At 47.6% G+C, this 25,165-nt stretch overlaps 2 protein-coding genes across 5 annotated transcripts; one reads left to right on the top strand and one right to left on the bottom strand.

Annotated features, from left to right (window-relative positions):
- The first annotated feature begins 2,158 nt into the window (after positions 1-2,158).
- Positions 2,159-11,412, top strand: RPE65 (retinoid isomerohydrolase RPE65). The gene is made up of 14 exons (XM_054212295.1): positions 2,159-2,169; positions 2,805-2,887; positions 3,270-3,420; positions 4,007-4,114; positions 4,205-4,346; positions 5,527-5,674; positions 6,294-6,375; positions 6,777-6,909; positions 7,032-7,171; positions 8,438-8,567; positions 9,136-9,250; positions 9,352-9,446; positions 9,564-9,675; positions 11,261-11,412. The coding sequence occupies exons 1-14, from the start codon at positions 2,159-2,161 to the stop codon at positions 11,410-11,412; spliced, it is 1,602 nt and encodes a 533-aa protein (XP_054068270.1).
- Positions 11,166-25,164, bottom strand: LOC128913918 (methylcrotonoyl-CoA carboxylase beta chain, mitochondrial-like). Of its 4 annotated transcripts, none has more exons than XM_054212293.1 (14): positions 25,028-25,164; positions 24,178-24,508; positions 22,640-22,836; positions 21,357-21,535; positions 20,367-20,447; positions 19,341-19,519; positions 18,163-18,355; positions 17,055-17,146; positions 16,014-16,170; positions 15,392-15,514; positions 14,568-14,716; positions 13,996-14,077; positions 12,207-12,324; positions 11,166-11,951 (listed from the first exon to the last, which is right to left on the bottom strand). In XM_054212293.1, the coding sequence occupies exons 2-13, from the start codon at positions 24,495-24,497 to the stop codon at positions 12,241-12,243; spliced, it is 1,836 nt and encodes a 611-aa protein (XP_054068268.1). In that variant the 5' UTR covers positions 24,498-24,508; positions 25,028-25,164; the 3' UTR covers positions 11,166-11,951; positions 12,207-12,240. The 4 variants fall into 4 exon arrangements, 3 of the variants coding, with proteins under 3 accessions (XP_054068268.1, XP_054068267.1, XP_054068269.1); XR_008468100.1 differs by having other exon boundaries at positions 11,167-11,951; positions 12,179-12,324; positions 25,028-25,163; XM_054212292.1 differs by lacking the exons at positions 11,166-11,951; positions 25,028-25,164 and adding an exon at positions 24,615-24,954 and having other exon boundaries at positions 12,083-12,324.
- Between the last annotated feature and the right edge of the window lies 1 nt (position 25,165).

Below are 25,165 nucleotides of genomic sequence, written 5' to 3'. Positions count from 1 at the left end.
GCTCTTACAAGAGATGCTTTTGTAGAGTGGTCTTCGGGCCGTCTCTGACAGCGACTGCCGTGCCGCCTGTCAAGCCAAGGGTGGGCAGCTCTCACGTCTTTCGGAGTGTGTCGGGCTGGTAGCACCCCGTGTAAAAAATACTGCTTTATACGCCTTAGACTTAAGAAATCTGCCGTATGCCGCAACTGGGGCTGCCGGCATGTGCCACCCTCCTGAGACACACTGAAGTAAGGTGCGGGGCAACGATGGCCGTAAGCAGTGTACAGCGACAGTAAGAGCAGCCATCACGGGTGGTGATGTCTACCTAGACTTCAGTAAAGCCTTTGACACCCTTTCCCACAGCGTTCTCCTGGAGAAACTGGCAGTTGGTGGCCTGGATGGGCATACGCTTCAGTGGGTTAAAAACCAGCTGGGTGGCCGGGCCCAGAGAGTGGTGGTGAATGGAGTTAACTCCAGTTGGCAGCCAGTCACGAGCGGTGTTCCCCAGGACTCAGTGTTGGGGCCGGTTCTGTTTAACATCTTTGTCAATGATCTGGACGAGGGGATCAAGTGCACCCTCAGTGAATTTGCAGGTGACACCAAGTTGGGTGGGAGTGTTGATCTGCTGGAGGGTAGGAAGGCTCTGCAGAGGCATCTGGACAGGCTGGATTGATGGGCCGAGGCCAATGGTTGGAGGTCCAACAAGGCCAAGTGCCGGGTCCCGCACATGGGGCACACCAACCCCACGCAGCGCTCCAGGCTGGGGCAGAGTGTCTGGAGAGCTGCCCGGCGGAAAAGGACCTGGGGGTGTTGGTTGACAGAGGCTGACTGTGAGCCAGCAGTGTGCCCAGGTGGCCAGGGAGGCCAGCAGCGTCCTGACCTGTACCAGCACTAGTGTGGCCAGCAGGACGGGGGCAGTGACCGTCCCCCTCTACTGGGCACTGCCGAGGCCCCACCTCGAGGGCTGTGTCCAGTTTTGGGGGGCCCCTCGCTCCAGGAAAGACATTGAGGGGCTGGAGCGTGTCCAGAGGAGGGCGACGGAGCTGGTGAGGGGTCTGGAGCACAAGCCTTGTGAGGGGCGGCTGAGGGAGCTGGGGGTGTTCAGCCTGGAGAGAAGGGGGCTGAGGGGAGACCTTCTCGCTCTCTGCAGCTCCCTGAAAGGAGGGGGCAGCCAGGGTGGGTCGGGCTCTTCTCCCAAGGAACAGGCGATGGGACAGGGGAAACGGCCTCAAGTTGTGCCAGGGGAGGTTTAGGATGGATATTGGGAGAAATTTCTTCACGGAAAGGGCTGTCAAGCCTTGGAAGAGGCTGCCCAGGGCAGTGGTGGAGTCGCCATCCCTGGAGGGATTTAAAAGACATATGACATGGTGCTGAGGGACATGGGGTAGTGATGGACTTGGCAGTGTTGGGTTAACGGTTGGACTTGTTGATCTTAAAGGTCTTTTCCAACCAAAACGATTCTATGATTCTGTGGTGCTCCCTGATGCCCTCCCGGCTGGTGGGACGGGGTTTGGTCTTGCCGTGCTTGTACCAAACAAGCTGAAGCTTGCAAAGCCGGTCTTCCACAGAGGGCCAAGGCTCAGGAAAAAGCTGGTGGCTGCTGTGTACAGCAGCTAGGAATGATAACGTTTGACGTGGGCATCTTCGTATCTCTCGGTGTCTCTAAATCCCGTCACCCCGAGGCGAAGCGCTGATCCTCGGTTTGCAGCCGTGCTCCGTCACACAGCACGGAGATGTTTTCTTGCAGCCCCCGGGTCTGCTGGAGCCGGGAAGGTCCCTCTGCTGCGCGGAGAGGAGCAAGCGGCCATGCCAAGCGCCCGGCGCGACTCCAGCGCTCTCCGTTTCACTCCTTTCTGGGTTGGGTTGTTTTTGTTTTGTTTTTTTTTTTTCTCCATTGTAATCACTTCTCCTTGGGAAGAATTTAGGTCTCAGAAAAACATTCAAAGCCCTTTTTTGTGTGAAAGGCAAAACAAAAACCTCTCAAAGCCCCGGGGAGGATTTCAGCGGTGAAAGCCGGCTCTGTTCCCGGGGTGGGCTCATTGGCGGGGGCGGTTTCGGCGCGGGGCTCCCCTCGGTGGGGCTCAGCGCCCCGTAAATACCCAGTGCCCCATAAATACCCAGCGCCCAGCTCTCGCTGCGTCTTGGCTGCCGGAGCCTCAGGCCCTTCGTCGGGGAGAAAATGTACAGCCAGTGAGTATTCCTGAGGGCTTTCCTCTCCAGGAGCGCGTCGCCCATCGCCGGCGGGCGCTGTGAGGCTGGGGGTTAAGGGGGGAGGTCTCTGGGGGTGTCCGTGCTGGTACATCCCATGCCAAGGCGGGATTTTGGCCCCCGGGGGGACAGGCTGGGCTCCGGGGACCAGAGGATGGTCCGTACTCCGGAGGGGACGGACAGTGCCCCGCACACCCTGTGTCTGGTGTAGATGGAACCTGACAAACAGTTCTCAGCTGCGCGCTCAAACTCAAAGAAAAAAGGAAAGAAAAAAAAAAATGCTTATCCAAGATCTGGGAGATATGAGTTGGATTTTGCTTCGTGGTGATTCAGGGTATCCTGAATTCATCCCCTGGACGAGGGTGTTTGCCCGCAGGGCTGTCTCCTCGGCATTCCCTGTTCCTCCGCGTGCTCAGGATGGGTCGCGGCGGCTGCAGGAGCTGGTCAGAGCCCTGGGAGCCTTTGCCCCATGGAAGCTGGTCCTTCTCCCTCCTGATCTCTCAAGTTATTTTACAAGTCCTGGACCAGTCCGTCCAGAAACAAAGCCCCCTCCCTCACCGGGGGTTTCCAAAGCGATCCCACAACCAGGCTAACCCCAGGTCTGCTGGTCCTTTCAGAGTGGAGCATCCCGCTGGAGGGTACAAGAAGCTCTTTGAGACCGTGGAGGAGCTGTCCTCGCCGGTGACCGCCCACGTCACAGGTTGGTGGGGGCTCCCCGATCTCCTCCTGCCCGGCTCTTGTGCTCGGGAGCTCGTGGCCGCCAGAGCTCAGAGGCTTCACAAGGGCTGGAGAGGGTCGGAGGTAAAGGATGGCACAGGGCTGGCGTGTTTTGGGGTAGAGGAAGGACAGATTGGATGGGGGATCTTCAGACATATCAATACTCAACAGCTTTGTCTGGTTGGTCTGTAGATAAAGAAAAAAGCATAGTTGGAAGAGCTCATGCATGTTTAAAAACCAAGTTTAATGAACGTTTTAAAAAAAATTAAATAGTTTAAAGTTTTGTTCTTTCTGTTGACGGAATCAAAATGACTTGGTCTGATCCACCGTGGGCTGCGCACGAACCAACACTGCGTCTTCCGCAGGCAGGATTCCCACCTGGCTGCGAGGAAGCCTCCTGAGATGTGGTCCCGGCTTGTTCGAGGTGGGCGCGGAGCCCTTCTATCACCTCTTTGACGGCCAGGCACTCCTCCACAAGTTCGACTTCAAGGAGGGGCACGTCACCTATCACCGAAGGTACGTGGCAATTTCCCAAGAAATAGAAATAAATGACAAAGCGTTTGCTCGGCTGTAAGCGCTGGGGACAGGCTCTGCTGCCCCGCACCTGGGAGGCGCTGGTTATTTCAAGTCCGTGCGGTTATTGGTAGAGTGCTAACGGTGAGATCACTAAAACCAGATGAAAATAACTGAAACTTACTCATAGTGAGCAGAAATGCGACTTTTTGTACAGATTACAAAACATCTGGAAGAGGAGGGGAGGGAGGGCTGGATGTAGCTGCAGTCGGTGACAGAATGACGTCATTGTCGGAAAACTGGAGTGCGTTTTCCGTTAGAAGCTGCCGAGCTGTCAGCTTTCAGGTGTTTGGTGCAGAATATTTAGCAAAAACACCGTATTTCCCATCAGCTCGCGCTCTCCGCCGGCCGTCCCCGCCGGGGGGTGGGTGCTGGACCCCACGTGCTCCAGATGCTGCACGAGGCTGCGGGGACCCGGCGCTCTCAGAGGTCTCATGAGGCTCAACGCGAGAACGTTTGTACAATAACCACGTAGCCCATTGCTTTTTTTCATGGCTACACCTGCCATGTGCCTTCTTGCCCTGCCCAGGTTTGTCAGGACTGACGCGTACGTGAGAGCGATGACGGAGAAAAGGATCGTGATCACAGAATTCGGCACCTACGCATACCCAGACCCGTGCAAGAACATCTTTTCCAGGTACGGTGGGGCTGTCGGCGTTGCAGCGATGTCCTGCGGTGCTTCTGCTTCCAAGAAGCCCCTGACTGCCTGTCCGTTTTCTCTGCTCAGGTTTTTCTCCTACTTCAAAGGTGTGGAGGTCACTGATAACGCCCTCGTTAACGTCTACCCCGTGGGCGAGGATTACTATGCCTGTACTGAGACCAACTTCATAACCAAAATCAACCCCGATACGTTAGAGACAATTAAGCAGGTGGGTCTTTGTACTGAGCTCCTGAATACGTGGAGGAGTAAAAATGAAATGAAAATGGTCAATACCAGCCTCTTCCAAGCGGGGAGGAGTTGGGGTTTGCTGGGGAGATGGCACAGAGAAAGAGCCGGCTGCGAGGGTTAATGAGAGCGGAGTCGGAATGAGCTTGTAAATGAACCTGCTGCTGCTCTGAGTAACGTTTAATCAGGAGGCGATGGGGGTCCATGGTCCCTACCGTTGTGCTTGGGTCGGGGTTTGCCAACCGGAGCTGTGCCGCAGCCTGGCCAAAGGGGACCGAAACCGGAGGGCTCCTACCAGGGCTTTGCTGCCGCCTTCATTTCACGGAATCACAGAATTTCAGAGTTGGAAGGGACCTCTAGAGATCACCTAGTCCAACTCCCCTGCCAAAGCAGGATTGCCCAGAGCACGTCACTCAGGACCGTGTCCAGGTGGGTCTTGAGTCTCCAGAGAAGGGACCCCACACCCTCCCTGGGCAGCCTGTTCCAGGGCTCCGTCACCCTCACCGTAAAGAAGTTTTTTCTCATATTGATCAGAACTTCCTATGTTCCAGCTTGTGCCCGTTGCCCCTCGTCCTGTCACTGGGAACCATTGAAAAGAGCCTGGCACCATCCTCCTTCAGCCCACCCTTTAGATACTTATATGCCGTAATAAGGTCTCCCCTCGGCCTTCTCTTCTCCAGCCTAAAGAGTCCCAGCTCTCTCAGCCTTTCCTCGTAAGGGAGATGCTCCAGTCCCTCCATCATCTTTGTTGCCCTGCGCTGGATCTCTCCGGCAGTTCCCTGTCTCTCTTGAACTGGGGAGCCCAGAACCGGACACAGTATTCCAGCTGTGGCCTCACCGTCGGAACTGAGCGGCATTACGCTGCGGAGCTGTATGTGACACAGAACGCGTGTTTTGACGTTTTTCTTTGCTGTGTTACCAATGTCCAGCCTGTGGAGCCTCTCCTTTCAGACTCCAGGACCCCAAACCTCTCCTTGCAACTGTGTCAGCTCGCCTGACCCTCTCAAAGTGCTTGCTTTTGCTGTTTTTCTCGGTGATTTGGGCTTAGAGAAGAACTTTGCATGTCTGGAGTGAGGACTCACTGACCTGCGACGCCTCGCGGAGACGGTGACCTCCCATCTCCTGCCAAGAAAGCTCCTGACTTTCTGCATCTTCTCCTCCAGGTGGATCTCTGCAAATACGTGTCCGTCAACGGGGCGACGGCTCATCCCCACATTGAAAACGACGGGACGGTTTACAACATCGGCAATTGCTTTGGAAAGAACTTTTCGCTCGCCTATAACATCATACGGATCCCTCCGCTTCAGGCAGGTCAGTTAATCCCACCTCTGAGTGAACCGAGAAAATCTGGTCCCGTAAATAATTTTTTTTTTTTTAATCCTTCAAATGAGTTTTGTCGTCGAGTTACTTTTTTTTTTTTTAATCATCTTTAGATTATATTTGCTTTTTTAAGGAACAGAAATGTTATCTTTTAAAACACTTTAAAGTGGCTTCTAAATCATGAACTGCCTTTGTGTTTGCTGGGCAAATATTACAAATACAGCCCAAGTAAGCCTGGGGAGAGCCGCCGTAACCCACCAGCTTCTCGCTCTCTGCAGCTCCCTGAAAGGAGGGGGTAGCCGGAGGGTCGGGCTCTTCTCCCAGGGAACAGGCCATGGGACAAGAGGAAACGGCCTCAAGTTGTGCCAGGGGAGGTTTAGGATGGATATTGGGGGAAATTTCTCCACCAAAAGGGCTGTCAAGCCTTGGCCCAGGCTGCCCAGGGCAGTGGTGGAGTCGCCATCCCTGGAGGGATTGAAAAGCTGGGCAGACGTGGTGCTGAGGGACATGGGGTGGTGGTGACTTGTCAGTGTTGGGTTGATGGTTGGACTCAATGATCTGAGAGGCCCCTTCCAACCAACACGACTCTGTGATTCTATTCCCGTTCCAGACAAGGAAGACCCGATGAACAAGTCGGAGGTGGTGGTGCAGTTCCCCTGCAGCGACAGGTTTAAGCCCTCTTACGTTCACAGGTGAGGCTTCCCGGGGCCGGTAGCCTGACAGTGCAGGTCTGGTGACAAGAGAGACGCTGCTCCTGGTTGCCACCAGCGTGTCCCCATGGCAAAGCAGCTGCTTTGAGAAGCAAGTGGATGCTCACAGAGTCCCCTTTTAGTTCTGCAAGCGCACAAAGGTGGGGTCCGTGTGTGCAGCATCACTGGCGTTGGGTGCTCTACAGAAATGGCACAAAGGACTTGTTCTTGCATGTAATCAGCAGCTAAAATTAGGTGATTTACCAAAATCAGGATGTTTATATCCCTGTCGTTTTAAGCGATGATTTGTATGCTATAGTCAGTGCTTAAAACGAACTACTGCGTGGGTTTTGTCCAAACGAACTACAGTGAGCTTGGTGTTCTCCCCGTACGTTTCCAAACAGCTTTGGGCTCACCTCGAACTACATCGTGTTTGTTGAAACGCCGGTGAAAATCAACCTCCTCAAGTTCCTCTCCTCCTGGAGCCTCTGGGGAGCCAACTACATGGACTGCTTCGAGTCCAACGAAACCATGGGGGTAAGCGTCAGGTCGTACCAAACTGGGCTGGACTGGGCAGCCAGCCCTGGGCTGGGAAACCCATTGTATTGGTTTCTCCTCCATTTCTCTGAGCCTGCACCAAGCAGCTGCTTGCTTTTCAGGTCTGGCTTCACGTGGCAGAGAAAAAGAAAGGCAGGCTCCTCAACGTCAAATACCGCACCTCGGCCTTCAACCTTTTCCATCACATTAACACCTACGAAGATAACGGATTTCTGATCGTTGACCTCTGCACCTGGAAGGGGTGAGTCTTGCGATGCCGAGCTGGTGGGGGCCAGCAGAGCCCCAGCACCAGACACACGAGTCCTGCGCTGGCACGTCCCATCCCTGTTGGAATTGCCTGCGGCACTTGCACCGACTCCCTCCAACCCATCGAAATACTCACACATGGTGACACATAGACTATACAGGGTGGAAAGTACCCAGAGGTGCAGAGAGCCTGTTTGAAACTCATCTTCCAAGAAAAATTTGATTTTTATCTTTAATAAACCTTAGTGACTATCCACGTGCTGATGCTGTTTCGGCTCCTGAGGCTGCCACAAGCAGGATCTGACTGAGGTTTGAAAGCTGCTTTGCATGTTCACCCAGAAAAATGTGTCACCGAATGGTGCTGCCCAGCCCTGCGTTGGCTGCGTGGCTGGGACGTCCTGAGCTGAGGGGTCCCGGCTGCTGCCCCAGCGTGCTCGGGGCGAAAACCAGCAGTTGCTGAGTTTTCACAGGATGACAGAATAGTCGGGGTTGGAAGGGGCCTCTGGAGATCACCTGGTCCCACCCCCTGCCAGAGCAGGGTCACCCAGAGCAGGGTCACCCAGAGCAGGTGGCACAGGAACGCGTCCAGGCGGGTTTGGGATGTCTCCAGGGACGGAGACTCCCCCACCTCTCTGGGCAGCCTGTGCCAGGGCTCTGCCACCCTCACAGGAAAGTTCCTCCTCATGTTGAGATGGAATTTCCCATGTTCCAGTTTGTGCCCGTTGCCCCTTGTCCTGTCCCCGGGCACCGCTGAGAAGAGCCTGGCCCCATCCTCTTGCTCCCGGCCCTTTAGCTCTTGCTGAGCATCGATGAGATCCCTCTCAGCCTGCTCTTCTCCAGCGGAACAGCCCCAGGGCTCAGCCTTTCCTCAGCACAGAGATACTCCAGTCCCTTCATCATCTCTGTAGCCTCCGCTGGACTCTCTCCAGCAGTTCCCTGTCCTTCTGGAACTGGGGGGCCCAGAGCTGGACACAGCCCTGCAGATGTGGCCTCCCCAGGGCAGAGCAGAGGGGGAGGATGACCTCCCTGGACCTGCTGGCCACGCTCATTTTAATGGACCCCAGGATGCCATCGGCTGCCTTGGCCATAGAGGCACATTTTCCTCGCAGGGGACGCAGTGCGCAGGCACGGATCGCTTCTGCCAGGGAGCTGGGCTGGGACTTGTCTTACTCCATTGAATTTGAGGAAAACCATCTGCATTTGAATCCCCTGACATGCAAATGACATCTCTGTTTCTGTCCGTGATCCCGTTTTTGTGCAGGTTCGAGTTTGTTTACAATTACCTCTACTTGGCCAACTTGCGAGCAAACTGGGACGAAGTGAAGCGTCAGGCAGAGAAAGCCCCGCAGCCCGAAGCCCGCAGATACGTGCTGCCCCTCAACATCGACAAGGTACCGGCGCGGCGCCGTGCCCCCGACGCTGCCAGCGGGGCCGAGACACCGGTGTCTGCCCCACTCCTGATGGCCCAGCGTCGCTGGGGCTCTGCCTGACCCCATTCAATTCAAATTAAACATTCTAATGGGGGAGGGGAACTTAAAGTATGGGTCTTCAGAGAAACTCTCTTATTTTCTTTATCCTGGTCAGCATTATTCTATTTTATTTCCCCTGTGTTACTGTTCAAATGAGAGCCTGGGGGGCAGCGGGGGATGTGGGTCACCCGAGCGGCTTTCGGAGCTGCGAGGCTCACGGGCACCTCCGCTTGCGTGGGCAATCAAGCAAAGAGAGGAAGCCCACGTGGCGGTGCCTAATTAAAACCTCTGACTGTTTTGAGGAGGGGACACAAGCTGTGCCGGTGTCCCTGAGCGCAGGGCAGGCTGACGCGCAGGGCGCTTTAGCAGCAGGCGCTCCTGCTGCGCTATCGCTAACCCGGAAAATGGAAGGAGCAGCCGTGGCCGAGCGTATTCATGCACTCTCCTGGGTATTTTTATTCATTCTTTTGGGTATTTTTCTTTGTCCCAGGCCGACACGGGCAAGAACTTGGTCACGCTGCCCTACACGACAGCCACGGCCACCCTGCGCAGCGACGAGACCATCTGGCTGGAGCCAGAAGTTATTTTCTCGGGGCCGCGCCACGGTAAGACGACGACCCCGAAGCACAGCCAGCGGCAACGCCAGCACCCCCTGCTCTCCCCGTCCCGCTAATCCTCACTGTGTATATTTCTTTTTTTATTGTAGCCTTTGAATTTCCACAGATCAATTACAAGAAATACTGTGGGAAACCTTACACCTATACCTATGGGCTGGGGCTGAATCACTTTGTGCCAGACAGGGTAACTATCAACAGAAACGGGCGCGTCTTTCCCATCAGCTTTTACTTTAAGGACAAGAAAAGAGTTTTTCTAAGATGGATTTTTTTTTTCTTGGTTTTTTTTTTTCCCCTCCTTTAGCTTTGCAAGCTGAATGTTAAAACGAAGGAGACCTGGGTGTGGCAGGAGCCGGATTCGTACCCCTCGGAGCCGATCTTCGTTTCCCATCCGGATGCCCTGGAGGAAGATGATGGTAATACTGATTTTTTTACTTTTTTTGGTTGAGGGCATGGTGATTTGAAAAGCTCGTGTCCGCTGGCCCCGGGGGCTGCCGGCAAGGCTGTGCCGGGGCTGGGCGCGAGCAGAGCCCACGGGCAGCTCCCAGCCACGATTGTTCTAACGCTGGTGGGAAGTTTGAGAATGTAGGAAAACTAAGGCTGAATGAAAACAGAGGAGGAGAAAGACCCTCTAGGTTCAGACGAGCTGTCGTCCTCATTTCCTTGCAATTTTCAAGGTGGCAGAACTTTGTAAACTTTAAACCTCTCTTAAACCAAGTGTGTTTTCTGCTCCTAACCCGTCCTCCTCGGCTTTGTCACTCGAGGACACATAGTTGTACCCCTGCCAAGCGCTGTACGTGTTCCTTCGCGCACCCCCAGCCCTGTACCTGCTTTGGAAGGTGAGTGGCAGCGCTTGGCCTGAGAGGGTGCCCGCTTATTCCCTGAATTCCCCATCTCCAAAACAGGATTATGTGAAGCTGGGAGGAGTCTTGGCTCTGCTGAATTAAAGAGCAAACTCTCACTGGCTCATACAGAAACAAATTCCGTATTATCTGTTCCCCGTTCAGCAAAGTGCTTGTGCGGGGGCTTCAGTCCCACTGAAACGGTTTTAAGGAAAGCCTTCCGTAGCTGAAGTCAGCAATGTGCATTTTAGCAGTGTGTTTAAGGCGCTCACTCCCTGGGAGTTCAGCCCCTGCTCAGCTCTCCAAAAGCTGAGTCAACACCGAGCCCCACGCTCACGTTTGTCGCCTTCCCCAGGGCTGCGTTAGATGCTGTCAGGGACCGTGGTGTGGGGTCGTTCCCATGTTGTCCCGCAGTGACTGACCCAAGTGTGCACAAACGAACAACCAACCCAGGAGCTGGGGTGTCCCACCCATTCCATGCAGGGCTGCCGGGACCCAGAAACGGGTATCACAGAGTCAGAGAATTGCTTGGGTTGGAGGGGACCTTTAAGATCATCGAGTCCAACCATCAACCCAACACTGCCAAACCCCCACTGCCCCGTGTCCCTCAGCACCACGTCTGCCCGGCTTTTCAATCCCTCCAGAGATGACGACTCCACCACTGCCCTGGGCAGCCTGGACCAATTGTCAACAACCTTTTCAGTGTAAAAATTTTTCCTAATATCCTAACCATCCTAAACCTCCCCTGGTGCAACTTGAGGCCGGTTCCTTTTGTCACACTAAGCCTCAGAAGCAGAATTATAAAGTAATTTATAAAGTTGAAAAACTTGATGGACAAATTTGATATCTATCCCAGTAAGTGATGCTTGTTGTCAGCCCCTGCAGTAGCTTTTCATAGTTCTTCTTCAGAATAAAAACATTTTCCAGTTTTAAACGGAAATTCGGTATGTGCCCCAGCACCCCAGGCTGGAAGCTGATGGCAGCAAGAACCTAAAATAATATGATAAATAAATAAATAACCTCAGTCTATGTCAGCACTGATAATGACGCAAAATAACGGGATTTACGGGTGTGCGGGGTGCGAGCGGTCACCCTCAGCCCCGGGGCCGGGTACAGCACGTGCCCCCCGGGACAGGCCCGTTGTTGTTGTCCCTGCCAGGGGTTGTGCTGAGCATCGTGATCAGCCCGGGCACGGGGCCGAAGCCCGCCTACCTCCTCATCCTCAACGCCAAGGACATGAGCGAGGTCGCCAGGGCCGAAGTGGAGGTGAACATTCCCGTGACGTTCCACGGACTCTTCAAAAGAGCGTGACCGCTGCCTGCGACCTGGCGCCTTAGGCTTCTTCCAGCTCCCAAAAGGTGCCGTCTCTGTTTACCATCGCTCAAACTACCTACATTCCTTCAACATCACTTTTTATTTGTACGGCTACTTAATTAAGATTGCACACTTCAGTTTTGTTGACGACTCTTCAAAATACTTAGCCAGGTATTTTTCAAATACACCCTTGGGCGTGATTTCCAGACGTACAGTGCTAGGAACGCTTGTACAGTTAAAACAACACAAGTTTGGGGCAGGGAGTTTTTTTTCATTTTTACAAAATGAAACTGTGCGGCTGCAGCAGAGTTAAAGACGCATGAAACGGCCGCGCGTAAACTTGGTACCTGTACCCACGGTAACGTGGTGTAGAACAGTCTCTGTGCTGTTACGTGCCTTGAGACGAGGTACTGTAATACTGAAGTAGCACAGATTTAAATCACCTCCTGGTCACTCCTTTATTATCCTCGGAGCAATCCGACTGGACCTTTCCCAAGTGCAGTTTCTTGACTTCTGGATTTCATACCAAAACATGACTATGAAAGAAATCAAGCAATTGTTGTGGCTTGGGATGAATTTGTTTCCTTAAGAGTGCTCTAGGCCCTCAGCTTAATCCTTCCTTTTAAGAAAATAAATTTTCAACTACTGTAGTAAGAGGCTACGTTTCAAAATAGCTAATAGATTTAAAACCCCAGAATTCTTGTTTGTCTGCAATGGCTTAACATTTTTATTAACGGTATCAAAGAATTAGAAAATCATTTACATTAAAGACTTCCAGCGGGGGGTGCTACCTCGAGAAGGCTGGTTATTTGAAGCGGGGCGCAGTCACATCCTGATGACGGGATACTGGCACGGAGACACGGCCTGGTACTTCTGCTGTTCTGTAATCTCCAAGCACTGTGCAATTACCTAGTTAAAAACAAAAGACAATATAAGCAACAGGCCTCTGAAACAAGAAACTAGTAAAACTTACTAGTTCTGCACTCATTCCGTAACGCATTTGTTCTTACTTTTTTGCAAAATAACAAACATTTAAAACAAAGAGGTGTCAGCTGTAGTGTTAGGGGAAATGGAGACCAGTGTAAAGCACCACTGGGGCAGGGGAAATGTCACGGAAAAAATCTCCTCGGGCTCCCAAAGTTTATGCACTGCACCCAGAGGCCACTAAACCGGTTTAAAGTCGCTGTGGTGCCAAGAGATTTACTTTTGGAACACTGGGAAGCTCTTTTGCTGTAAAACTCTAATGACAATCTATTACGTGCCAATCCATTTCTGCTATTACACAGCTATTCTCCTACGATTCCCAATCGCATATAAAAAACTAGCAGAACATCCTGCTCTTCCGCATCCATCTTTTTCTAAGACGTCATTTTGTCTTGTGACTACAGGGACTGAAAATCCAAAACTGGTTTTGGGCTTTAAAAACAAGATAATTCTCCATTACGATTTTGTTAACTTTTATCATATGGAGCATACATAACGGTCTCCTTTGCCAAAACCTTTGGTGTATCTTGTTGGAAATGAAGAGTCACGGTAAGCATTTTCCTAATTTCACCGTGCATCTCCCACTGCTCCTGGAGCACACATTAGCTTTTAAATTAAAGCCTATCGAAAACCCAGCACATTACGGATCTGAGCGAGCACTTGCTGTCAGTTCAGACAGCTAAACATAAATTCCATCTATTGGCAAGAACCGGGATAAAGTAGCAGAACGATATTGTAAAAAACAGCTAAACATGCAAATGTGAATTTTAGCGTGCTGGTGAAAATCACCGGAGAGTAACAATACTTCATTTCACGTGTAGTTCCTGGAGAGAGGTAGCCTTGGGGCTCTAGTACTAGAAAATACTTCTCGGTGCTCTCCTATGATCAAAGTTCCCATAAACTCCACAGAAAATATTTAACTTCTGTGTACTACCATACATGTGTTCCTTATTTAGAAGGATTAATTGATAGCAGGCTGTATTTGTCATCTTTAAGTAAACAAGCTTCAGAAGCGCAAAGGACCTTTTAAGTATTGCTAATAAACAATATAAAAGGAAAAATAAAGGAACAAAGGCAGCAGCTTTCAGAAAGAATCTAATGGAGTGGCTGTCTGCCAACTTATAAAATAAATAAAAAGGGGTTGTGGGGCATCCCAAATGCAAGCAGCAAATTTTAAGCAGCAAGAGAAAATAGCAGAAAGAAACATCCTCGGACAAAAGAAGGGAAACAATATGAACAGTGAAGAGCCTGAACTTAAGAGTGAAGATACAGGTCATTATGCAAGACTGAAAAAGAAAGGATTTGGACATAGAATCAAATGGTAAAGTCAATTAAGAGGTTCAGTGAGGAAATGCTGTAGTCAAGTAACCAGAATTCAACAGCAACCTTTTGGATAGACCAATGCGGAAGAGAAAAGGTGGGAACTGCAAAGCTAAATGCCAGAGAAAAGGGAGTGAGAAGGGGGAGACCCGGCTCGGGGAATCAGCGTGCCCCTGACCTTGAGCGAGTCATAGGCTCGCGTGTTCACCGCAAGATCCTTTTGAGATGCAAGAATAAAATGTACTGGAAAGAACATATAAGTAAAAAAAACCCTACCTTTCTTGTATTTTGAGGTAGAATTACACCATCATCCCAGAGTCTGGCAGAGGAGTAAAATGCACTGCTTTCTTCCTCTAGCCTGGAGAAGACAGAGTATTAAACATGCTTAAAAGCACTAAAATGTAATAAAAAACATCAGGCCAGTAAAACAAAATCGTAGATGAAACAGGCATATACTTCAAACTCCAGTGAATGTGCACTACTACTGTTAAAATTAATTAGAATCCAGCAAATAATACATAACAGATCTGATCATTCTGCAGTATAGACAATCCTCCACGTTCAGAAGATTGCCCTTGTTGAACATACAGCAGAGTATCTGGATTTTGGGTTGTATGGTTTCGGGATTGGTTTTGTTGTTGTTGAGTTTTTCAAGTCAAACATTTGTGTTTCCTTGAGAAGATCCCAAGAGCAGACAGGGGATTACATGGAAATTTAAAATATCTTTCAGTAGATTCAGGTTTGCTTCGTTTGTTTGGGATGTGTTGATCTGTAAGATGAACAAAATTAGGTAATTTAACTAATTAAACCCCAGTGTAACTGCAAGGGTTTATGTTTCATGTCCTTACTTTTCTTTCAGATGTTTTAGCTCTGATTCATCTCCTGTACAGTCACTGTCCCCAGCCTGTGGGACTGTGGAGAAATGTCTTGGATCCACAAGAGCAACTCTTGCGTTAGGCCACAAGAACAGGAAGTTTGGACTGAACGATCTCCCGCACTACAAAAAAAAAACGCATGTTACAAACTCACTGAAATGAATGGCAAAAAGATGGTTGTAGGATGACATGGTCAAGTTTAAGGCAGAATGTAATACAGTTTAATTTGGAAAGCATGAATGATACAGCTCCGTTACCGTTACAGCTGTGGCTCCTGTATCAGTTCAGACACCATCACCATCCTCGCTGCCTTCAAGATTTTATTATTTCATTTTCCCTCCAAGCACTTATATGTTTAATTTTGAGCAACGGAGCAGCCCTGCTGCACTTACCAGCAGCGTGAACAGCACAACTGAAGGAGACGCGCTCCTTGATCACTAAAACCAAACAGCATGTGCTGAGAAAAAGGCAGGATTAGTTAGCCCCGAGCAGGGACACTTGTAGATATCCTGTTCTTTTTTTTTTTTTTTTTTTTTTAGAACTGGCTCTAGGTTCTTAGATGCAGACCAAATTTTCTGTAATCACATCTTGTGATGCACTTAAAAGTAGTTAAAATAATAAATTGAGTTAAATGTCTGTAACAACAGCTGACTGTTTTAAAAATGAAGTGCTGTGAAATCTTGGTAAAGTGTAAAAAGTCTATTACCAAACCCCTTAACGCTTACGCTACCCGTACCGTACCATAACACATATGCTACCTGTACCGTACCATAACACATATGCTACCTGTACCGTACCATAACATAACTTTCGTTCCCATAACAGCCACCGATTACAATGGTTATTTTGGGAACAGCCGCACAAGCAACAGCAGCCATCATGGAGGCCTGGGCTTTTAATCTGTTGGAGTGAGCCTCTGCCTGAAATGAAAGTAAAGATTTTAGATCCTTTAAATCTTTCTTCGAGATTCCCTCCACTCCCACCATACTTGTATTTCTAAAACATTTATTTCTTTACAATTCTGTATGATCATTTCTTCCACAACAGTAAGAGAGCAGCATTACCTACGTGTAGCCCGCTATGCACTTATTTTACTATGTAAAGCAGCAAAACAATTATAACCACTGGGCAAAAACCTACAATACTGAGCAACCCTTCCTCTCCCAGGCATTAGCAAATAAATTCCAAGTTTTACAGCTTGCGTGCAGCTGGACCGGATATCAGACGTTTTAGATAAGCACAGAGGCCTGCTTAAATTTAGAATAAAGTGAGAACGCTAGTGGGAAGACTTAAGAAGAGAGCAGTTATGAAGTTTCTTGATTTAAAAAAATTCTTTTCCTAACAATTAATAATTTTCAAAATGTAATCTTAAAACAAGGCATTACTTGAATTAAGCATATGGAGCTGAAAATGCCCTACCTGCGAGATGCTGGTTGGCTGTGCTGTATGAGGAGCAGTGTTTTGGAAGAAGAGGATGGGAATGCTGCGCTGACTGCAGAGCTGAACGAAGTGGCTGCCCTTGAGAGAAGCATCATGAGACAGCTCCCCATTGTTAGCCACGACCCCCACCAAGTGCCTACAAAACAGGCACGTAAACATTTTCACTTTTGAACCACAGAAATTATGAAACTGTAGCTTGCAATGTTCTAAAGGATGGAAACATAAACATCCGTAAATTCAGAATGTAAAAGGATGCAGTTACATGTGTCATTTCATTCAAGGACCCTCACAAACAAGACTTAGAGCACTCCTGATATGCGAAGCACGGAGGAATTAACGTGGATTAATGCCCAGAGGGCGGGTAAAGCTATAGCTGACCTGACCAGGGTTTACACTGCAAGAAAACACACAAGGGGACAGGACTCTGGGCTCTCTCTAATTCCTGAAACACACAACGTAACACTCGATCTGAAAAATCTATACTTTCAACCTAAAGGCTCAAAAAAGTATTTTTTACTACCTTTTTTTTTCTAATATGATTTGACTGGAGTGTTGTATGCTTCACGAATGTGTTAATAATACAGTCTGATCTGAATTATGCAAGGTTTTATTGTATGGGTATTATCCCATCTCCATCCCGTGGGATAAGGGACGATAGCTTTCAACTCAGTTTGGGAAGGAACACTTTTGAAGATGCTGTTTCTTATTTCTTAAGGAATCTGCTGAGACTTCAATGTTCCAACTGTCTGGCTAGTAATTTCTGTGCACAAACAAATAATTTCAAAGTCAGGTAAGCCATTCATTTGTAATCGCTCTCTGCTGCTATTGGCCCGAGACATGATGAATTCGGAGCTCAGAGACAGGAGATCAGGCTTTCTAGAAGTATTTTATTATCAATTCCTGGCGGATTCAGAACTCCATAAACATTGCTATTGGAATACCATAAAACCCGGTGATGATATGAAAGCTATTGAGACAAATATGACCATACATTTTGATAGTGAAATCTTACAGCCTTACCCTTCCACGTGGCCGAATCCTGTTACTAATGTTGTTCCATAATTAGCCTTGAATTCCTGGAACCTGCTTCCATCCATCAGACGGCTCAGAATCTGCAAAGAAATGTAGTCTTTACTACAGAAATTTAAGTGAAAATAGGATAGTTCTGCTAAAAGATATGCTCTGTTCAAATAGTAAGGAGACCTGCAAGAAGCCAACCTAAATGAGCACAGAGGCCTTTTTATGTCTTACACTCCGCTAAATACTCAGTATGCGCAAACCGTCGGATTTATGTTTATGTTTGATTACCAATAGTGTATTTTGAGCCAAAGTTCAACTCCAAAATTATTTCCAAGTTACCCAGCACAGTTGTTGATGTGCATCAAAATGTTGTACAAAAATCCCAGCGTGTGCAGTTACAGTTTGTGTGCACAGGAAATACTCAGCAGCGTATCGCTCTGCCTTTTTACAAACACTGTTTAATAGCTGCCTTCAAAGCCACACTGCTATCTACAGTCAATCACCTTAGCTGTAGGAATTACCCCTGGAAAAGATACTGGATTCACATCCTTGCAGATTTAATCTCTTCTAGAACAACGCAGTGAAAATAGCGTGGGCAGCTCTGCATGTCTCTGCTTACGTATTAGCACCTGTCCCAACTTCAAACAAGTTTAATTTGAGCTTTGCTGTTTTTTCAGTCAGTATTTTCATTAGGCATGTAAGTTACAAAATAGAATCTTGACTATTTGGGGAAAAAAAAGGCAGGGAGAAAGGAAAACAGGACACTAAAGGGATGCACTTTCTCAAGGCAGGAAACAGAGTACAAGACATACTGACATAACAGCACCTCAAACAGTGCCTGGAGACAGGTGGGGATCCACTGGCATCATCTGTAACGATCTTATCTCTAGCAGGTTTTCAGCTTAAATATTTTCTATAATTCTGCAGAATTTTTGTCATTTTGCTTTGTTGCAGACTCAAGACAGTTTGGCAACTGATTAGGTAATAATATAGAATATCTCAGGTCCATCAGGATTCTCCAAGAGGGAGCAGCCTGTTGCCTGTTAATCTGGAGCTACGAGATAGAGCAGAGTGAACGGACAAAGGAACACGGTATCTGTCACCTTACCAGTTTCACAGGAAGAGTACACCTATAATCTTGCGGTGCCAGTCCCAAGAGCTCATCAGAACTAAACAGGGGGCTGTCGTGCTCTACGACCTCCTCTGGCAGCGGATCATAATTTAATGTTGAGATAACGTTCCGAATACATTCATAGGCTTCCTTTTCTGAAGATGCAAAATGGTCACTACAGCCACTGACTCTAGGAGAGAGAGGAACGTTAATCAGTACTTAATTAATGAAAACTGAATTCTGATAGAAAACCCAAACTAAAGGAAAAACTTTAACCCGTGCTGTGACTCTCCAAACTCCTTGAAAATATTGTGTGATTTTGTTCTTGTATGAATGAGCTGAAAGCAGTAAGTCACTGGAATTTTTGTGCAATCCAACCCCAAACCAAAGTCACAGTAAGGATTTCTTCCCTGGGACTTTTGAGTTTAGCTGTATTAAAGAAAGACTTTTGAATTTATTTTCATGATGATGTGTTTGCAAACAATATAATATAGGGAAAAGAAACTTCAAAAATTATTTCAAAATAAGCACTTCCAGCCCAGATATAAAGACAGTAACTGATTATAGTAACTTAATACCATCCCTCTTCTATAGCTGGTCCCTGTGAGGCACAGAGGAACTGGCTTGCCTGAAGTTGTTAGAAAGCATATGGAAGAATGGGGAACCAAATCCAGATCTGTGCAGTCCCTGCTTCACCCCAAAACATCACTTAATTTTACTTCCATTTGGCTGATCTAACAAAACACCCATAACTGAGACAGAAAGCAAGCAGCATAATAACAGGTTCCACTTTCGGCCCTTATCCTGACCTCTGTACTTATGTGAGATTTCTATCAGTGTGTGTGTGTGTATATATATATACACACGGTGGAAGTGGAAAGTTCCTGTGGACAGCAGTAAAACTGAAATTACAAAGCCACGTTACTTTTTTCATTTCAAAGAGTTATATCTAGCCCCGTGATACTCCCACATATAGAACTGAATACCACCAACCTTTATAATAATTCATGTATCGTTTCTACCAGGTTTTTTCACTACATGTTTTTCAGTCCTTGAGGATCACATTGTATCCTGTCACGGGAGTAGCTTCAGTCACAATAATTTAATATAAAATTAGTTTCTTTAAAGCTAGGTATGCTGAATTCTCTGCTATTTTTGAGAATTATTTCACATACTTAGAGTGAAGTCTGGCTCCTCCTAGGTCCTCGGGACAGACATCTTCTCCTGTAGCAGCTTTCACCAGAGGTGGGCCAGCAAGGAACAGTGTACCGATTTTATCTATGATCACAGCTTCTTCTGCCATGGTTGGCAAGTAGGCACCTCCGGCCACACAGGAGCCGCACACCACTGCCACCTGAAGGACACAGGAACCAAAACAAACCAAGATGCTGTAGAGGGGAGGACGGAAAGGCAAAACCATTACATTTCAGAAACGTTCAAGAGACTAAACTGCAGCCTGGGGAACAATGAACTGCACATGTAAATACCAGCATGAACGACAAAGCTGGTTTTGAGAGAATTCAATATTTACTCTGAAATAACCTAGCGATTTGATGCTTTTCCATCACCATCAGCTGGTAAACACTCAGAATCACAGAACTGCCCAGGCTGGAAAGGACCTTTAAGATCATCGAGTCCAACCATCAACCTAACTCTGACAAAAACCACCACTACCCCATGTCCCTCAGCACCACATCTACACATCTTTTAAATCCCTCCAGGGATGGCGACTCCACCGCTGCCCCGGGCAGCCTGGTCCAAGGCTTGATAACGCTTTCCGTGAAGAAATTTCTCCTAATATCCAATCTAAACCTCCCCTGGCACAACTTGAGGCCATCTCCTCTTGTTCTATCGCCTGTTCCTTGGGAGAAAAGATTGATCCCCCGTGGCTACACCCTCCTTTCAAGGAGTTGTAGAGAGCGAGAAGGTCTCCCCTCAGCCTCCTTCTCTCCAGGCTGAACACCCCCAGCTCCCTCAGCCGCTCCTCACAAGGCTTGTGCTCCAGACCCCTTAAGGCTGAAGTGTTCCTTTATGTGAGGCAGTATTTGAATCTCTCTTCCCCACAAATAGAAAGGGTGAGCTTTAGGAAACTTTCTGCATTTTTGAGAGTTGTTCCTAGAATCTGTATCAGAATAAAACTTTTTTCAGAACTCTACTGATCACACCTACTCCACTTACTTGTACTCCAAATGACACTGTACCTGAGGGATTCTCATGGCAGACATTATTGCTTCATTGTAGAAAACTCTGCCGCCGTGCAACTTGTCAGGAAACAGCTCTGACTGACATTACAGAGAAAACACAGAGAGAGTTTCAATATTAACTACAAAAGTCAACGCTTCCTCTTCACTCCATTCATTCACAAACGCATTGTAACCACCTCTGGGAAGGTCACCACTAACAATCATGGCTGAAGGTTTCATACACAGCATTCGCTACACTATTTATTCCCCTTATGCACTGTCCAATTCCACAAAAACACCCATGTGTTTCAAAAACAGAGGTAAGTTCCGCAATTTTTTGTGAAACATAAACTGACACTATAAATATGGAGAAGTGGAAGCTTATGTTCATACTTCATCTGTGAAATGACTTCAACACAGTTTGCCTTTTTACTTAGTTTTTGATACAATTCCTTAAGTCAGGCAAAAACTTTTTCTATATGTTTGCTTTCAGTCTGCAGAAGGAACTACTATAGTCTCTGTGATAACACGACCTCTGGACCTCTGCAAATTCTCCTTTTACAGTAAGAATTTCCAAAACTACATTTTTAAAGGCCATGGAGGTTACTGCATTACTATCACAAACGTTACAATAAAATACAGAGTAATTTTATAGATTCTGAAGTTTAAAACAGAAACCTCAAACAACATACTAATTTATTAAAGATATTAAAGCATTTCAGCACACTGAGGAATACCCATGCTTGCTCAGCACTTTGTCCCCCCAACTCATATTCAAGTTTCTGAACTCTGATTAGATGCAAGATTAGCCAAAGTGATCACCACCGTTACATATCTTCAAATCATGGCCTGCCCTCTGATTTGTGGACAAAACTCAATTTAAGTATAACAGAGAATGAAAGTCAGCCAGCCAAGAAAACAAAACATAAATCTGAGGTTTACTGCTAAAAATTAATATGACTAAGATAAACATAGGTATTTTCTTCTGTGAACGGGTTCCGGCATTACCTGTAGCGGTAGGAACGCTCCCCCGCTGTCAACCAGGTACACAGAACACAGTCTGTTCTGCAGGGCTATTTCTTGAGCTCTTAATTGTTTCTTTACTCCAATGGGATAAATAGTTCCTCCTTTCACCGTTGCATCATTTGCCGTGAAGACACACCAGACCCCACAGATTTTGCCAATTCCTGTAAGTGGTACCACAGACACTTATCAGGACTCTCTAAAATACCACAGAGGAAACAAGGGGGACAAATTATAGCGAGGATGTTCTTTTGGTTGGATTCTTCTGCAATATAAGTTGGAAATACCACACAGTGAAGAAATCTATAGCTCTTCTCTGGAATAACAAGCTGAAAGACAATGACATTTAAAAAAAAGCCTTAATGACAGAAGACAGAACTTGAAATAAACTTACTTACTCCTGGTGACAATAGAAGAGAAAAAAATACATAGTTTGGCTTACAACTCTTGAGATAACAGGGAAGGCAATTAAAATTACCTATGTAAAACTGAAAAACGTAACAATCTGTGACAAAAGATAGGATTTTATACTCTAATCATCTAGTTACTTTTTAAACTGGAACTGCTCTTCAAAATGCAATGAAGTGAGAGACTTGTCTATAAGTTGAAAAATGTTACAAAAGAAATGTCGCAGCTCCCGTATCTCACAGTAACTTGGTCCCCTTTCCTTTGCCACGTTATTTGACACATCATCCTAAATTTTTTGAGACAAAAATTAATAACTGATAAGTAGAATAAATTACTACATCTAGAAGAAATGAAAGAACTTTTTCTCTTTAAAGGTTTCTCACAGCTTTCCCAGCAAAAATCGCAGAAGAATAATACAGCAGTGGCTGAACTCTTTCATGCTGCTACTGGATAGGACTGATGTTCACCTTTCCTAGGAAAGCACACTCTTAAGATAGATAGTAAAATATTCCATAAACCTGATTACATGTATCCTGTTTCCTCTCCCAGTAAGAACAAACCCCTTACCTTCAGTGAGCAAGGCTGGTTGCTCTGGGAAGGTGTGCAGCACATACGGTCTACAACTAATGTACGCTGCCTACGATCACCTACCCGTGACCGCACCCGAACACCACCTCTCAAATTATATTAAGGATCACGTTAGTTCAAAATCCTTCTTCCTTCTGAGCTGCGTCTCCAACCTGGGCTGCTCAAAACAATACCCTCAACCCATATCCATCATATTTAAAGACAAGAGCAATGAAACAAACAAACTTGATCAATTTCCCATTACATCTAATATCACATTTGTTAGCAATTACCAGTAAGGCACCCAGCAGCAGCGACATCCCCATATGGCAAACTGAGGCCTGCCAGTGGAGACAGCTCAAGAAAAGGCTCATCATCGAGTAGCAACTTCAGGCGCTCACGAACAAACAGCTTCTTGTTTCTCTGCGTATGACGCAAGATGGCATTTTCTCCCCCTCCTTTACTGACCATCTCTAGCAATTCTGAATATCTGAGTTAAGAAACAAAGTTTCAGTTAATGAAAACCACCTTTGCTTACAAGTTACCCTGTAGCAGATTGGACATAGCACTCAGATGTATTGCACAATTTTCCTATCAATGGTACGGGAATGAAGATGAACCCACATTTTCAGATTATTGTTTCTTACAAAGTATCATAAAAAGCAAAGGTATGTTATTTAAAGCAAGCATTTTAGTTTCATTGTTCAAAAACTGTATAATCAAGGCAACAAAAGAGTGAAATAATATAAATATCCAGTCAAGGGATTCAGTTTCCCTCAACAAGTTTACCTGACAAAAATTAGTAACTGGCAAGTAGAATAAATTACTAAATCTTCAAGAAACGCACAGTCTACAGCATCAAAAATATACTTTAGAAGTAGTGAACACTGCAGTGTCACCACAATCAAGAGAGGAAGTGGATGTTATTGTCAGGGCAACATGAAGTACAGGTAAAGAATTCAATAAACTGTAAACAAATGTGGTAGCTCAAATAATTTTGGTCTTAGATAAACCAGGTTTTTCATTTATTTCAAATAAAACATTCTAGATGCAGCATCTTTCACTAAAAATACTGTTTGACATAACTGTTTACGGATCACTGTGTACGTGACTCCTTTATCCTACTGTGGCTTCCTGCAGACTGTAGAGATTGAAAAAGCCTCAGAAGAAACAAGCTAAGGATTTTTAATCATGTCATAAATGCCACCACAGGAGGGCACAGTGCGTTTGCCATAGCTTTGCTTCCAGCTCATGTATCACTCCTCTGAACAAAGGCGTTTGAATTTTTGCCATCTGATCTTTAAGGACAAACACATAAAATACATTTTCCTGCTTTTATCAGTGACTCAGGATCAATTGCAATAACTGTCGTCTACTTTTTCAGGAGGCATCTGTAAACGGGTGAGTCACCGTTTATGTCTTTGCATTCAAAATCAAACACGAAACAAAACGTATACAGGTCTAGGAAAAAATACTTCTTGGCAATACAGGCAAAAACAATGTCACATGGCAATATTTCAAATACAGACTGCACCTAGAATTAGGCATTTCAGTCGACATTTAGGCACCTCTTTTGGGGGCTGAAATTTTTAAGTGCTGACCCTTGTAAAATTCACTCTGCAGAGAAGCTGTCCGAGAAAAGAGCAGCCAGGAAACTAGTCTAAGCTTCAAAATGGTTTGGTAAGAAAAAGAGCTTTTTTTATTTTTTAATGTTTGGACTTTCTAATTAGCATTCTTCCTGTTAAAAAGTTCCTAAAAGTGCCCGTAAGTAACTCCCACATCGCCTCACAAGTAGCAACATTTTTAAAACACCACAAAAACAGTTTATTACCTTTTAATAACAGCCTCACTGTTCCTTAAATTCTCTTCAAACACATGTCGATACACAGACAGGATACGTCCATCTAAAACAGGGTAAGTTTTGGCATACTGTCTATATTTTGCTTTATTACTTACTAAACGGCAGGGAAGCATGTCACGTGTCCATTTCAACCCCTGATTCTGCAGTACGTGTGCTGGCTCTTTACCGTGACACAAATCCTTATACTTTCTTTCGAACACGCGATTTAAGGTTTGTAACCTTGGGAGCAGTGGAGACGCGGCCTTGGGGGGCCGCCTGCCAAGGGAGCACAAAGCCACAGTGTTCCACATGACCCTGAGGGCTGAAGGGAGAAGAAACACCATTTATTACCAATAAAAAAAAAAAAAAAAAAATAAAAATTTAAAATTCAGATTCCCTCGGCTGACGAGGCGAAACAGGCGCTGCACCTCAGGCCCCGGGTCGTGAGGGAACACCCCGGCTTCCCGCCCTGCCCGGGGTGGGGAGACGGCTGAAGCGGCGGCGGCTCCCCGAAGTCCCGCGGGGCCAAGCCGGGGTGGCAGAAGGACCGGGAGCGGGCCCAGCCGGGCCTGCGGGGCCGAGAGGGGCCGGAGCGGGCCCAGCCGGGCCGAGCGGGACGGGAGAAGGACCGGGAGCAGGCCCTGCCGGGCCGAGAGCGGGCCCAGCCGGGCGGGAGGAGCCGCCAGGAGCGGGCCCAGCCGGGCCGAGCGGAGGCGGGGACGGAGCCGCGGGCCCTCCGGCGGGGCTCCCCGGCGCGCGCCTCGGCCCGCCGGCCCACCGCTGTTTCCCCTGCCCTCCCCGCGCCCGCCGCGGCCTGCCCCGCAACCCCGCCGACCCTTACTCGGGCAGCCGCCGCTCAGCCGTCCGGGCCGGGCCCGCCTCTCGGGGCGGCTCCGCAGCCTACACGGCGGCCCGCCCCCGGGTGTCCTCTCCTCTGCCCCGGGCGTCCTCTGTCCCGGGTGCCCGGGCCGGGCCTGCC

This window comes from Rissa tridactyla, chromosome 8 (assembly GCF_028500815.1).
Source record: "Rissa tridactyla isolate bRisTri1 chromosome 8, bRisTri1.patW.cur.20221130, whole genome shotgun sequence".
In the NCBI taxonomy this organism is placed as follows: domain Eukaryota; kingdom Metazoa; phylum Chordata; class Aves; order Charadriiformes; family Laridae; genus Rissa; species Rissa tridactyla.
Note: the sequence above shows the minus strand (reverse complement) of the source record. Positions and strands in the feature narration are given on the sequence as shown.